Below are 16,109 nucleotides of genomic sequence, written 5' to 3'. Positions count from 1 at the left end.
CCCACTGTACTATATTGCCTCTACTGACTCATTTATACTTTCTCACTCAGTTAATTTTGTGACTAGAAACATGTATTTTGTATAATTAACTTGGATTCTAGGACGATGTCATTGGCCATGGAATAATAAAAACACTGTTGGTCCATGAGAGATGAGAACCTATAACTTTATTAGGAATGTGCTCTAACCAGCTGGGTTGCTACATCAGCTCCCTTAGTTGAATCAGTCTGCAAAATGATGCCAAATTTGCCACCATCACTGAATGTCTGAATCCATTATGAAATGTTAAATTCTTTTCTGTTGCTGCTGCAGGTAACCCTTGACTTTGACTTTATCCTCACAGAAACCAGACAATCATTTTACTACTTATTAAACCCATCTTGTCGCTGAGCGCATCTCTTTTCTGATATGCTTTTAGTGTCTAACCCATTTCTCCAAGTTCCTTGGTCCAAATGGCCTCTCCACTGGGTGCACGTCCTACCTCTGGAACTATTCATTATTACTAGGCTGTAGGTGATTTGGGGTATACACTACAATCATATAAATTCCATCTATTTTATTCCTACTATAAGCTTCTAGAGGAAAGGTAGGCTACTGCTTTGAGTTACTGCTTATTAGCAAAAGTCAGCTTACAACTGTGATATAAGCAAGATGATTTGTACAGACTTGTGACCTCTAAAGGCTTCTAATGAAAATCTGATTTGTGCATTTTCATTTCAGTACAAATACAAAGATGGTTACCGCAAGCAGCTCGGCCACCACATTGGAGCCCGGGACATCAAAGATGACCCCAAGATGATGTGGTCCATGCACGTGGCCAAGATCCAGAGTGACCGGGAGTACAAGAAGGACTTTGAGAAGTGGAAGACCAAGTTCAGCAGCCCAGTGGACATGCTGGGGGTGGTGCTGGCCAAGAAGTGCCAGACCTTGGTCAGTGACATAGACTACAAGAACTACCTGCACCAGTGGACGTGCCTGCCCGACCAGAGCGATGTCATCCATGCTCGGCAGGCCTATGACCTCCAGAGTGACGTGAGTACAGTGTCTGTAACAGAGCCGTGTGCAGAAGGAACTTGAACCATAAGAAAGCTATCCTTTGTAAACAACTCACTGGGCTACTCAAGCTAGGATGTCTTGTTTAGTGAATGAGATGTGAATCAGAGAATAGTTTTACTGTTTAATTGTGGATACACTAGATTTTATAAGGAAGTGAAGTTTACCGACCGGACTTGGTCTTATAAAAATAAAACTGGAATTAAGCAGTGTTGCAATTCCAGGTCTACCACAGGGAGACCTTTTATTGTATTCTTTTAAGGGGGAAAGAACACATTTTTGTTTTTTAAAAAATTACTCAAAAATTTGTTTTTAGCTTCCTTGGAAAACAAGTTTTTCATTAGTAGAATACTGCTGCAAGATTCATTGTTATTCTTATGAAATAAGAGAAGTCACTGAGTCTGGATGCTATTGGGTCATTCCCCTGGCACTTTCTCTTCTCAGCAGGGCTCTCTTTGTGGAGCAGTCACAAGGTAATGACAGAACCTAGTACCTATTCGAAGCAGAGGCACATCTCTGGATGTGAGAAGCGCATTTTTTGCAGCATATATTTTATAGATGTTTGAAGGAATTATTAAGCATTAGATGACTTTGAAGAAGTCATGAATTAATGTTAATTAATTCATGTTAATTCATGTTAATAACATGAATTAACAATAATTAGTCATTAAATGGTTGTTCCTAGAAATTGTGTGGCCTACCTGTGGCAACTTTCACATCTGTTCTGTAGCCTTCCACAAGATGCAGGGCCCTGTGTTTTACAAAGAAGGCTTTGCCTGTACAAGGAAGGTAGTTAAAAACAGTTACCGTCACCCGTGGAGTGACTGCATTGACAGACCACTTGGCTGCATTTGTCAGGTGCCCTTTTGAGGTCCCCTCCTTCTCATAGTGATATAGTCTTAACAATGTGGGAAGCATATGAAAGTTAAGCAATCCAATAATGTAAAATGTTATTGTTTTCATTCTTGCTGTTATTTAAGGGGTAGTAACTACTCAGCATAAAGCAATTCCAACAGGCTTTTAGTCTAGACAGTGAAAGAGCCACGTGTATGTTCTACTTAGAATGCCGTTCCAGGTAAAAATCCTTCAAATGAGCTGGGCAAGGTCCAATTCCACCACTGTGAAGTAGTTATGAATACCTACTAAGGACATGAAAGTCTTTAGCAGAAAAAATTACTTAAAGTGTCAAATAAAGACATGGAAAAAAAAAAAAAGACATGGAAAAACAATTCTGGAAAGGAGTCCACGCTTCCCATCCTGAGAATTTGGTGAAGAGCCAGGTTGCAGACCAATAAGATGATCATTTTTTGGTCCTGAATCTTGACCAGTGTTAAAATAGCCAAAGGTCTGCCTCTGGGCTTCAGAGATTCTCTGTCATTATTGTTCTGTTTTGTTTTCTGGTCACATGTGGAACCTTAGTTCTCTGAGCAGGGATTGAACCCACGCCCCCTACATATTGGGAGCACTGTCTTAACCATCTCCAGGGATGTCCTGTCATTATATTTTAACTTCTTTTCTTGTTGCTTAGAAAAAAGAGCATTAGAGATATTTTTGAAGTATAAGAAAAAACACATAGAAGGCAATAATAATCCAACCACTGTAAAAGTCCTCTCCTGCTCATGTAGTACACATTTTGTTTTCTGTGCTATTTTTTTGTTAGCATCATATTAATGATGTTTCTACAAGTCATTGATATTCTTTAAAATATGGCTTTTAATAGCTGCAGAGTGTTTCATTTGACTAGACCTAACATTTATTTACTGAAAGCCTGTAGCTGGATGTCTCCGCGGTTTCTCTTTCTCTGGGTTAGCTTCTTTTCCTGTTGTCACAGAGTGAACACCCACTGAACTGGCTGACAGAAGATACTCATTTCAATTACTCCTGTCCTAACCTGAAATATTTGATCATTTTTTGTTACTTTTCTGGGTCGTTTTTGAACATACTTCCTCTGCTGGTCTGCCTAATACAACGAGCCTGCTTTCTATAAAAGCAACCACCAGAATTGTACTTTTATTATTGATTCTATTTGCACGTTGACCCTAAATTTTTCAGTCTTGCTAAAGGGTTCCTACCTTTTTCCTCCTCACAGAATGTTTACAAGTCCGATCTCCAGTGGCTGAAGGGCATTGGCTGGGTCCCCATTGGGTCTCTGGAAGTGGTGAAGTGTAAAAGAGCTGCAGAGATACTGAGTGATAACATCTACCGCCAGCCTCCAGATACGCTGAAATTCACCAGTGTGCCTGATTCCCTGGAACAGGTGCTGGCCAAGAACAACGCCATCAACATGAACAAGGTGAGCTCCAGCTGCCTCAAGCTTCTCCAAGATGCAAAAAGAGGTTCTGAGACGTTAATCACTAGTGGAGTTAAAATTGTCCATGCAAGTGTGGGGTCATGTTTACCTCCTAAATGACATACTTGAAATCCTCTATGTAATTTCTGTTATCCTCAGTTGTGACCCTGATAACCATCATTAAGACTCAAACCTCAGTTGAATATTCTATATCTTAGTCTGATTCTTTTTTTCCTAATTAGTTCAACAACATTCCTGCTTTAATTGACTTTTTGTAATTCTGTTTCAAATGGTCTTCTATCAACATGTTCTTTCTTTCCTATCAACATATTCTTTGATAGCGCTTATACACAGAGGCCTGGGACAAAGACAAGACTCAAGTTCATATAATGCCTGATACCCCGGAGATCATGCTGGCAAGGCAGAACAAACTCAACTACAGTGAGGTAGGGGCAAAACCGTGTGGGGCCTTACTTGTGGTTGTCATTGTAGTTTGTTTTCTACTCTTACTTTTATGAAGAATCTTGGATCTCAGCTGTCCTGGCGGGTATAGCTCTGTGACATGAACACTCAGCCCATCCAACCTTTCATCTCTAGTTGAACATCATATGCTATAGGATTCCAGGAGCAAACCGAAGTCACATTATCTTTTCCATTTATGGTCTTCACTGGTGTGAGTCAGTGCAACTGCAGAGTATTTTTGGCATTTCCAAGGGGTAGTATGACCAGATGTAATACTGATTTATTATTTATATGAAAACATTATTTGCTGTTTATTTGACATTCAAGTTCAGCTGGGCATGCTATCTTCCTGTTTGTTAAATCTGGCAACCCAACCAAGGGGGCCTCTAGTAATATGTACCCCTTTCCCACCTGGATCCTGAGTGGAATTGAGAAGGAAAGCAAAGCAATGAAACTAGAAGTCAAAATCTCACATCTTTTATTACTAAAGTTAGGTTCAAGGACACGTTTGTATGAGAGCCAAATGAACTTGGTAAGTGAACCCCAGATTTAGGTTCCCCATTCAGGTATTGGCTATGCTGAGCAGGAGAGTCAGTTCCACTTCCCTTGGGGGTGAGTCCTGCTTAGAGCAAGAGCTATGCAGAGGAGGGCACTGGGCATATTTTCCTTAAGGGAGCAGGTCAGAGTTGAGCTGGGCCTGCCCTGCTGTCCCTTCCTCACCAGCTGGACACATCAGGAAGTCGCTGCAGCTCTCCAGGCCAGAAATGAAATAGTCAAGCTCCTTTCATTGAAAGAGAACCTTAGGCATGAGAAAAAAGTACTGTCCATTGATGAGGCTGATTACTATTTTTTAAAGTAAAATGCAATTTTATAGGTGCATGTTTTACTAATATGAGGCAGCCAAAAGTTAGAAACTTAAAGTTGTGATCATACTCAAGTTAACTTTAAGTTGTGCTTTGATTGTTTCCTCATTTGTTTCTTAAATATTATAAAATATCACATGATTATCAAAAATTTTTAATAACAAATGAATAAGAGTATATAAATGTTATTTTTTATCAAATGAGTAATATTAAACATATTGTCCTACAGGTTTCTTTTCACTTAAGATGTATGTATAAATTGATGCTTTGTCCATCAATCTACATCACTAAATTATATTAATCTATGTTTATATACATAATATGTCATATAACCTACATATTATATATATATTAATCTATAATGATACAAATAATAGATTATTCTATGTTAATACTCATTGATATATTTCATTTGTTTCTTATGCTACAGAGTTTTTTGGTAAAATATAATTTATTTACTTTCCAATATCGCTAGGAAGTTGTTTCCAGAGACTTTCCTTTTTTAAATTTTGTGATAGGTCACTTGATAAACTCCAGATTGTTGCCGTCAAATCTTTCACTGTCAAACCTGTTTTAACTTTGACTTTCCTCCTATAGACTCTGTACAAACTCGCCAACGAAGAGGCAAAGAAGAAAGGCTACGACTTGAGAAGCGATGCCATCCCGATCGTGGCGGCCAAGGCCTCCAGGGACATCATCAGTGATGTGAGTACCAATACTCCATGGATATACAGATACACGTGACTGGATGGGGTGGGAAGGCAGAATCAGAAGTCAGAAGAAGCACGGTTCTTCTGGGTGTCCGTTAAAACACATTTATTGTGCTTCTAATGGAGTCTTTCATTTGTAAAGTCCTTTAGTAATTTAACTCCGAAAGATTTTAGTATTCAGGCCCCATAGGCAGAGCGAGTATCCTAAACTTCAGTTAAAAAAAAAAAAAAGAATTTGAGTCTACATTTGTTTGTATCTTTTTGCCCTTTCATACTGTGACCAACCTAGATAGCATATTACAAAGCAGAGACATTACTTTGCCGACAAAGGTCCATCTAGTCAAAGCTGTGGTTTTTTCAATAGTTGTGTATGGATATGAGAGTTGGACTATAAAGGAAGTTGAATGCTGAAGAACTGATGCTTTTGAACTGTGGTGTTGGAGAAGACTCTTGAGAGTCCTTTGGACTGCAAGGATATCCATCCAGTCCATCCTAAAGGAGATCAGTCCTGGATGTTCATTGGAAGGACTGATGCTGAAGCTGAAACTCCAATACTTTGGCCACCTGATGAGAACTGACTCATCGGAAAAGACCCAATGGCAAGATTGAAAGTGGGAGGAGACGGGGATGACAGAGGATGAGATGGTTGAATGGCATCACCGACTCAGTAGACATGAGTTTGAATAAGCTCCAGGAGTTGGTGATGGACAGGGAAGCCTGGCATGCTGCAGTCCATGGGATTGCAAAGAGATGGACACGACTGAGTGACTGAGCTTGTTGAACTTGTTTGCATCCATAATTATGAGGCATTCATCTGCATATTTAGAGCACACAGAAATAAGATGACAGGAAAAAAGCTGGGAAAAAAACATGTTTACATGTATTGGGTCAATATAAGAAAAAGATCCGGTACAGACAGGTTTAGGAAAATTTGCCTTTCCCCAAACCTGTTCTGGATTTTTGCCAACCCTTTCTTTGAAAAACTACCTTTAGTGCTTCCTTTTGAGTTATTTTTAAATGAAAAAAGAGTTTTATGACATCCTAAACCAATAATATAGTGAGCCCGATTTCTCTTTCTGCTGTCTCTGAAAGAAGTGCCTTTGGTGGAGAATTTAGACTTCTGTAAATATATGCTAGGATTTGTGTGATGATGTTCCCTAAGGTTGACAGAAGATAATCCACAGTCAGTTCTTACCACCACCACCACCAAACCACTTTCTTGTAGTCATATAATCTATTTTTCCCCCTCAAGGAATCCCAACAAACCTCACCCAAATTTCATCTTCAATAGACCAGGTACGAAAGGATGGAAACACAAGCCAGTCTGTTTCGGGAGTTCTGTAACTCAGTGAAAGTCAGCAGAGCCACATTTGGGAGGGGTGCCGTGGGCTGGGGGTGAAATGGTTCCTGCGCACTTAGGAGTAGCATTCTCAAAATCACGTGTAAAACTTCTGGGTTAATGATTTCACTGGCCCAAGATAAAAAAAGAAAAAAAGGCCATATTAACTCCAATTGATTTTCTGAAAAATGTTGCTGCCTTTATTTCCAGAGATTTAACATCTGCAAACCACAGAACTATGTCGTTTGGTCTGCTTCCCATTAGAGTATTGCTGTGAAGACTAGTCAGAGTTTAGGATGAGGAGATAAGTTGATATTCAGATGATGCATTTCTCTACAAGAATTACCAATTTTAAAATAGCAGAGTTTTATATTAATAAAACCTTTAGCCCTTTTCATTCATTTTTATTTTTTTAAATGACTGCTTTTATTTCAGTACAAATACAAAGATGGTTACCGCAAGCAGCTCGGCCACCACATTGGAGCCCGGGACATCAAAGATGACCCCAAGATGATGTGGTCCATGCACGTGGCCAAGATCCAGAGTGACCGGGAGTACAAGAAGGACTTTGAGAAGTGGAAGACCAAGTTCAGCAGCCCAGTGGACATGCTGGGGGTGGTGCTGGCCAAGAAGTGCCAGACCTTGGTCAGTGACATAGACTACAAGAACTACCTGCACCAGTGGACGTGCCTGCCCGACCAGAGCGATGTCATCCATGCTCGGCAGGCCTATGACCTCCAGAGTGATGTGAGTACTGAGACCCATTAAACACCACTGTTGACCATGCTCATGATGGTAATACATAGTAATATGCAGATGATGGTCTAGGATAGGTAAAGCCCTCAGGAAAAGAATGCTTTTTTCCTCCCCACCCTTAATTTACTGTGCTTTGCTTTTCTTTTAGAGAGAACATAGTACCATGAACTATATTCAACTGGCTTCATATTTTAAAAGACATAGACATAAAGTTTGCCGATCCACATTTTTCAGTCCTTTGCATTCACTTTTGAAATCAAGTGCCATAACAGCTTCAGTAATCCTTGCTTTTGTGTTTTATCTCACCAGAACATTTATAAATCAGATCTCCAGTGGCTGAGAGGCATTGGTTGGGTCCCCATTGGGTCTGTGGATGTGGTCAAGTGCAAGAGAGCTGCAGAGATACTGAGTGACAATATCTACCGCCAGCGTCCAGACACGCTGAAATTCACCAGTGTGCCTGATTCCCTGGAACAGGTGCTAGCCAAGAACAATGCCATCAATATGAACAAGGTGAGCCCTCAATCTGGGGGGAAATAAAATACGGCTGTATGTCCTTGAGAATATCTATGACCAGCTAAATCTTTTTTATCCAATTGCCATCCTGTGTGTGGTGATTTGGTTGGGTATTCTCAAAATGTATGTAGAAATTTGTGCCTTGACATCTCTTGTGAAATAGAGTTAGGAGTAGGACAACTGTTTGGTGTTTAAATTGTTTTAAGTCTAGCTATATGTGTTTGACATCAAGGTTTTTTTTCTTGTTTGATACTTACCTAATAAATATAGAACAAACAAGTCAGGTACAAGTCTTCATGACATTTATCAAAAAGAAATCTAGAGATGGCATAACAGGTACATCTGTAGCCAATAAACAAAATCATCGGAAGGATTTGCTGATATAACCTCAGTACATATAGATGTGTATACATGCTTGGGTAATACTTGCTTTTAATTTAATTGAAGTGTAGGTGGTCTTGTAACAAAATACACACACATTTTATTTTCATACCTTAGCCTACACTTATTTTTAGTGACTATATATATGTTGTAATATCAAAGAGATTGAAGAATGTTGGTGTACAGCACACAGCCCAGATAGTAAGGATGCTGGCTTTCAACTTTCTCATGATCGTTAAGTTGGAAACCTCTGTTTACAACCAACATTGTTTTCCTAATTCACTAACCTTTTTTTATCCTTCACAGCGTTTATACACAGAAGCCTGGGACAAAGACAAGACTCAAATCCACATGATGCCTGATACACCTGAAATTACGTTGGCAAGACAAAATAAAATAAATTATAGTGAGGTAAGACTGTTTATTTGAACCTGACCATGTTGATTTTGCTGATGTAGCAGAAAGGTCAGAATTATGGGTTTAATTCACATATTGATCAGTTAGCTTAGTTCTATTTATTTTTGTCTATAATCTACCATGAATATATGTATCCTTGTATTCAAAAATAGTTATAGAAGAAAATAACATAGCATTGTATTATTTAATCAACTATTTGTTGTTGTTAAGTCGCTAAGTCGTGTCCAACTCTTTGGGACCCCATGAAATGCTGCATCCCAGGCTTCCCTGTTCTTCACTATCTCCCAGAGTTTGCACAAACTCATGTCTGTTGAGTCAGTGATGCTATCAGTGATGCTATCCAAACATCTTGTCCTCTGTCACCCCCTTTTCCTCTTGCCTTCAATCTTTCCCAGAATTAGGGTCTTTTTCCACTGAGTCAGTTCTTCACATTAGGTGGCCAATGTGTTGGAGCTTCAGTTTCAGCATCAGTCCTTCCAATGAATATTCAGGGTTGATTTTCTTTAGGATTGACTGGTTTGATCTCCTTGCTATCCAAAGGACTCTTAAGAGTCTTCTTCAGCACCACAGTTCAAAAGCATCAATTCCTCAGTTCTCAACCTTCTTTATTGTCCAACTCTCACATCCACACTATACTTCAATAAAAAAAATAGAAAAAACAGATAAATAAAAATATATCTCCATGTCATGAGTGGGGGAAAAAAAACTCTCAACTATTAATGATTAAATCATATTGTGATTTTTAATTAAAAAATAATTACTGCTGCTTATCAGGTTAGTACTTGCTTCAAATTTTGCTCAGTGAGTTTTCCTTTAGTTATCTCATCTGTAAAATGAGATAAAAATGACTATTGAAGAATTTTTATGATGGCTAGACAGGATAGTATGTGTAGTATGCCCTGGGTGGAGCCTGGCACACAATAACTGCTTAATACTAATTACTTGCCTTTACACTCAAGTCACCATGAAAATTAGATTTATTTAATCTATGCTTAAAATAGCCTGTTTATTTGATGTATGCTCAAAATAACCACAGTTTATTTACAAGAACTGAAATAAGAATTCTTAAATTCATCCATCTCAAAACTGTGTGAGAACAATAAAAAAAAAACCAAAAAAACATTTTTTAACATACTGTCTCCAGCCCCACTAAATTTGTCATCACATATCTTTGCAGAATAGGAAACAGTTTCTTACCCAATTGTTCTCATCAAGGTCAAGAATTATCTGGTTCATTCAAGATGAATGTTGATTTCTTACATGCTTTTGTATATCTTCATTCAAAAAAAAAAAAAAGAGGGTGGAGTTCCCTTTAGTTTGAGAACACTGGATACTTTAAGTACTCATTTTCAAGTCCCGACCACATTCACTGTATTAGTCCTGTTAATTACTTTTGACTATCATCATGTAGCTAGCCCTGAAGAAGAGGCATGACAAGTAAAATGAAGAGGAGTCGGTTTCCTTTTGTCTAGCACTATAAAAAGGCCCAAGAACAAGCCTGATCATAAGTATGTGACTGACCTTGACTTCAGTCATTTTTGAATGAGCAATTTTCCTCTTGGCCAGGGAGCTTCTCTGTTAGATTAGCTTTTCCCAGATGTTCTGCCTCACCCCAGGCAGATGCTGTTAGTTTCTAAGCCAAAGAGTAACGATGCTTTTAAGCCTCTCCCTTTTGTTAAAATTAGGTCAGATGAAGTAAGATTTCTTTCTTTTTTTTTTTTTTCAGACTCCTGAGAGGAAATTAGGCTATCTTTTTTACTTCTCAAATTTTCAGCTGGATTTATTTCTTTTAAATGGCAAAATTATGTTAGTTCCCTAAAGACTGTCTTTGAAGATTATAGAATGGCCCACTTGAATTTCTTCTCAACCCATTACTAATGATACCTTCACTTCACATTTAGTAAACAAAATAAAGCAACCATATCTTCTTTTTTTTTTCTCTTAAACTCACATTTACCTGTTCTAGTTCTCTTGGAATATTCGAACTTACTAGACATTCTTTAAAACATAGACTTGATGACAAGGAAAAAGTGTTTTCCTTGAAGCCCTGCCTCTTTTTCCAATGTTGAAAGAACAATATGTTTGGCCTGAAGCCACAAAATGATTCAAGCACATTTTTTTCCCACTTATACATAAGGACAAACTTGAGAATTTATCGTTCAAAGGAAAAATATAAAGTATAAAAGTATTTGACTCTCTAGTTACAAAATAAACATTTCTAGAAATTTTTAAGAACAAATACCCTCCTTTGGGATTTTATCTCAACTATATTAAATTTATTCTTGTCTACTTTAGCTTTTCCTTGTAAAAAGTTGCAACATAAGAGAATGTGAATTGTCACACATTAATAATCCACATTAAAAACATTCGATTACATCCTTCTCAAACTCTAAACGTTATTTAAAAATTATTACTAATTAAGAATTAAATTCTTGTAATGGTTCACAAGTGAAGAGGACTTAATACTACAGGTAGAGATGATTTAATGCAGTGGTTCTCAAGTTGTGTTCCCATTGGAACACCTATGTTCTAACTTCTGTGTATGTCTGTCTTGCCACAGAAATTGAATAGTGGGTATTTTGCCAATTCATAAAGAAATCATTATAATTTCATCAGTTTTGTCCTTTTGGCTCATAAATCCCTGGTTCCTGCTACCCCTCTGTCTGCTAGCAATTGCCAGCTATCAACAAAATGAATAGAGAGCGAATAGTATTAACAAAGATTTTCAGAAACAATGGATAATCCTTAGTTTAGCACTGTTAGAATACAGGTACATGCTCATGATGGTAGTGTTGTTAATATATCATATTCTCTGCTGGTAAAATTGATCCTGATTCAAATTTGCAGTTAAATAAACAGACATTTTTGGTAATTTCATGAAAAGAACAAATGCTGAGCAATTCAAGCACATTTCAGAGTTAATAACTTAATGAGTAAAATTTGAAGGAGTTAAACCTGCTGAAAGTAAAATTTCAAGTTCAACAAATAACTTGCACACTGTCTAAGTAGGAAGTAAAAGGAAGAGACAGATCTTTAAAAAATATTTTTTTTATATAAGGCTGAACATACTAGTTTTTGTTCTGTATCCAAAAGTAGTCTTCCTTTCATCACAATATTGTAAAAGCAATTATCCTCCAATTAAAATTAATTTTAAAAAATGGTAGTCTTCCTTTGATGGAAATATTAATATATTTTTATAGTGAAAGTGAGCACTGTGTCTAAAACTTACTACTTCTTTCCTCAGAACCTCTATCGCCAGGCCATGGAAGAAGCCAAGAAAGAAGGTTATGACTTAAGAAGTGACGCCATTCCTATCGTGGCTGCCAAGGCCTCCCGGGAGATTGCGAGTGATGTAAGAGCTAATCACGTGCTTACATCTGTTACCAACAGCCCAGCCACCTGCATAGGGCATCACCCTCTTGGAACACAGATGGGAGTCTCTGTAGTCATCATCCACCCAGCTGCCTTCATTGCATAGTCAAATATATTGAGGCTTTGAGACAGTCAGTCACCTGTCCGAGTTTCATAGAGATACACTGGGTTGTGGTTCCTTTGATGCTCATCTTTTGGTTCTTGCTTAGTAAGTACCTTAAGCAAAATTAAGTGGTCATGTGTTGAACTACTCATAAAACCTCATGAGCTCTCCTCAGGCTATACTCAAGGCAAAGATGCCAGGAAAGAAACAGGTTTAACTGAGTTCTTCCCCTTGACTTGAGAAAGGACATAAAATAGCGAAAATGTTAAATATTTCTTTGCTGCAGGGTCCACAAAAATCAATATTCCTTTACCCTAAAAATGAATATGTGAGGTTCCTGTTCAACTTAAATATTAATCCAAGAGTAGCAAAATTATCCATTTTGGTAGGTTTTTCTTTTAAATCATAATAAAACTGAATAACCATTTACCACTTTCAGTATATCGTCCATAAGTATATTCACATTGTTGTACAACAACTTTTTGTAAAAAAACTTTTGTACAAAACTTTTTCATCTTGCAAAACTGAAACACTATGCTCATTACCAACAAGAATTGCCCATTTTAAAACTACTCCTTGCCAATTATTATGCAGAATGCCTTAAAAGAAGAAAATGAGCCATTATAAACACATCCCTCAAATATGTTCTCAGTTCGGTCTGCAGGCATGACTGACTTCTGAGAAACTACTTGTCACTGTAACTGAAGCTCATTCTTTCAATGTTCACTTTTCCGTCACATTTTTTTTTTTGTGGTTAAAACATATAATTTGCTAGCATAATATAAAGGAATCACTATGGAGTCACTCTGTGGAGGTGAAATGAGCACCGCATCTTCTTTTTTAAGAAAAAGCATGCCCCAACGTGGAGCATCCTAGTAGCCGGTTTGATGAAACTCCCCTGAAGTCCTGAGGATTTTGTAGGAAAGCTTCACCACAGAGAGAGCAGCAGGGATCAGCCCTTGGTGCTTCCTCCTCGTTTACTGGGTTCTCTCTTTCAGTATAAATACAAAGAAGCTTATCGTAAGCAGTTGGGCCACCATATTGGTGCCCGAGCGATACATGATGACCCCAAGATGATGTGGTCCGTCCACGTTGCCAAAATGCAGAGTGACCGTGAGTACAAGAAAGATTTTGAAAAATACAAGACCAGGTTCAGCAGCCCAGTGGACATGCTTGGTATTGTTTTGGCCAAGAAATGTCAGACTTTGGTTAGTGATGTGGACTACAAACATCCTCTGCATGAGTGGACCTGCCTGCCTGACCAGAATGACATCATCCATGCTCGGAAAGCTTATGACCTCCAGAGTGATGTGAGTATCCCCAATGCTGCTTCTGCATCCTAGTGTTAATAATAATGGTGCAATAATAATAATACTGGGTTTCCCAGGTGGTGCAGTGGTAAAGAATCTGCTTGCTAATGCAGGAGATGGAGGAGATGCACATTTGCTCCCTAGATCGGGAAGATCCCCTAGAGGAGGAAATGGAAACCCACTCCAGTATTCTTGCCTGGGACATTCCATGAGCAGAGGAGCTACAGTCTATAGAGTCACAAAGAGCTGGACATGACTGAGTGACTGAGCACTCTAATAGTACAGTTAGCATGCCCTATTGAGAGTAAAAGAAAGCCAGTAACTACGAAGTATCTAATATATTCTCTCTATAGCACCCCATTACCTACCTTATATTTTGTGATTTTGAAGATGAAAATAAAGGTCAGAGTTTATTAAAAATTTCCCATCATGAGGGGAAAATAGTGTAGGTATGTGTAGTGATGGATCTTTACTAGACATATTGAGGTGATCATTTTGCAACATACACACATATTGAATCATGATATCATATACCTGAAACTGATATAGGTCAATTATATTTCAAATAAAAATGCATATCAAGAGTATGATATTACAAACATAACATTACTGTGTGTTGAAACTCGTGACTATACTTGAATTTCACCTCTTTTCCTTAAAAAAAAAAAAAAGGCAAGAAATTTTGTTACTGCAGTGCTTACACAGTGTTGGTCTAAGTATATGGTTTTCTGGGGGGCTATTAGAACACCTTTTTCAAAACTAAAGAAACGCTGCTCTTAAGTGAAAATCTTTTAATACCCTCAAGGGCAGGACAGTGTCTTTACTTTTTAGAAAGACCTTTTGTTGTTCCTAGTACAATCCTCTATGCCAAGCAATGCTTAGAGGAAAAAAAATGTACTCAGTAGTTAATAATGCTTATGAATGAGTGATTGAGATAGCAGCTTTGCCTTTTCAGTCTTTTTGTGTTTCTCTCACAGTATGATCCATTTTGTGACTCTGAATCTGAAAAAAACTAATTATTATCATAACTGTGTTTTTTATTGGTTGATTTGCAGAATTTATATAAGTCAGACCTTGAATGGTTGAAAGGCATTGGCTGGGTTCCAATTGGCTCCGTGGAAGTAGTTAGAGCCAAGCGGGCCGGAGAGATACTGAGTGACAACATCTACCGCCAGCATCCAGATACACTGAAATTTACCAGCATAACTGATTCCCCGGAGCAGGTGCTGGCAAAGAACAATGCTATAAACATGAATAAGGTGAGTCTTCACTCCTCAGCATCAAGTGTAGGAATTTACCATAGAACAAAGTAAAAATTCTGACATGTTACTACATTTTAAAGATTCCTATAGGATTTATGATACCTTTAAAAGTGATTTTCCCGTTATAACACCATAGTTACTTAGTAATACTTCAGAATATTAAGCTGTTAAAAATACCATGTGCTGTAAGTATTTGACAATTACAGGTATTAAAAACTGCAACCCAATCATACTTTTTAGCACTATTAAAAAAAGTTTTCCTAAGGAACAGTAAAAACAGAGTCAATGAAATAGTAAGCTAAATTCTTTTGGAAATAGTAATTTATCTACTTGAAAAGTAGGAATTTATGCAACTTTATTAGTTTTATTTCTACTTTGCACAAAGGAGAGGTAACTGGCACATAATCAAAAAAATATGAACTCCAAAATAATTTTTCTCATCTTTTTTTTTTTATAGCGCTTATATACTGAAGCCTGGGACAATGACAAGAAAACAATCCATGTCATGCCTGACACACCAGAAATCATGCTAGCCAAGCTCAACCGAATCAACTACAGTGATGTGAGTAACCTGCTGACCTTTTGAAGAGAAAGGCAAAAATGAACTACTGTAACAGTTCCCTTTGTGAAATGTTTTAACCGATTTATTGTATGCACTGCAAGGCAATATTGTCACTAAAACAGATAGTTCTCCTTTGATTCAAGAGATAGTTTTCTTGATTCAATTTTGGGCTGTGTGGTAGGTCCACAAAGTAGACCAGCCTTTTATGAAGATGACATCATGGAATGAAATACTTATGGATAAGTATCCCAAAAGGGATTATACTACTAAAGCCTTATACGCCCCTATGGGCCGTGTGGTCATCAAGTCATTATTTTATTCAGCAACTATTAGCAGGTCGACACTGGGTTTAGAACGCAGTGAGTTGCTATACTGTGTATTCTTTTGCTTCTTCTTTGTGTTCTGCTTACCATTTAATGTTATTTGCAAGCGTTTTCCTATGCATCTCTTTCAGAACCAACATTTTCATTAGAGTGGTGATTTTGAAACCCTAATCTACAGATTGATCATAGTCTGTGATGATAGTCCATGGCAAACATGGGAAAAAATAAGAACAACACATTGAGTTGTTCTCAAATCCAAATATATTCAATTTAGAAATAGCCATACTTATTTTTCTCCTTTGTCATTAAGATGGCCTTTCTTTTATATTAAAATTGTGATAATAAACAGTTAGGATTTTTTTACATGTGCTTGTTTGGCAAAACAGAATT

At 37.7% G+C, this 16,109-nt stretch overlaps 1 protein-coding gene across 17 annotated transcripts in view; it reads left to right on the top strand.

Moving 5' to 3' along the window:
* NEB (nebulin) overlaps window positions 1–16,109 on the top strand; it is a 204,397-nt gene that overhangs the window by 87,412 nt on the left and 100,876 nt on the right. For all 17 annotated transcript variants that reach the window (XM_065931527.1, XM_065931542.1, XM_065931541.1 and 14 more), the window contains exons 65-75: window positions 721–1,032; window positions 3,143–3,346; window positions 3,685–3,789; window positions 5,266–5,373; window positions 7,153–7,464; window positions 7,783–7,986; window positions 8,677–8,781; window positions 12,032–12,139; window positions 13,261–13,572; window positions 14,628–14,831; window positions 15,292–15,396. In XM_065931527.1, coding sequence (XP_065787599.1) covers window positions 721–1,032; window positions 3,143–3,346; window positions 3,685–3,789; window positions 5,266–5,373; window positions 7,153–7,464; window positions 7,783–7,986; window positions 8,677–8,781; window positions 12,032–12,139; window positions 13,261–13,572; window positions 14,628–14,831; window positions 15,292–15,396 — 2,079 coding nt within the window. The remainder of the gene's footprint in view (window positions 1–720; window positions 1,033–3,142; window positions 3,347–3,684; window positions 3,790–5,265; window positions 5,374–7,152; window positions 7,465–7,782; window positions 7,987–8,676; window positions 8,782–12,031; window positions 12,140–13,260; window positions 13,573–14,627; window positions 14,832–15,291; window positions 15,397–16,109) is intronic.

The sequence above is a fragment of the Muntiacus reevesi genome, chromosome 3 (genome assembly GCF_963930625.1).
Source record: "Muntiacus reevesi chromosome 3, mMunRee1.1, whole genome shotgun sequence".
In the NCBI taxonomy this organism is placed as follows: domain Eukaryota; kingdom Metazoa; phylum Chordata; class Mammalia; order Artiodactyla; family Cervidae; genus Muntiacus; species Muntiacus reevesi.
This window is presented reverse-complemented; position numbering and strand designations above follow the sequence as displayed.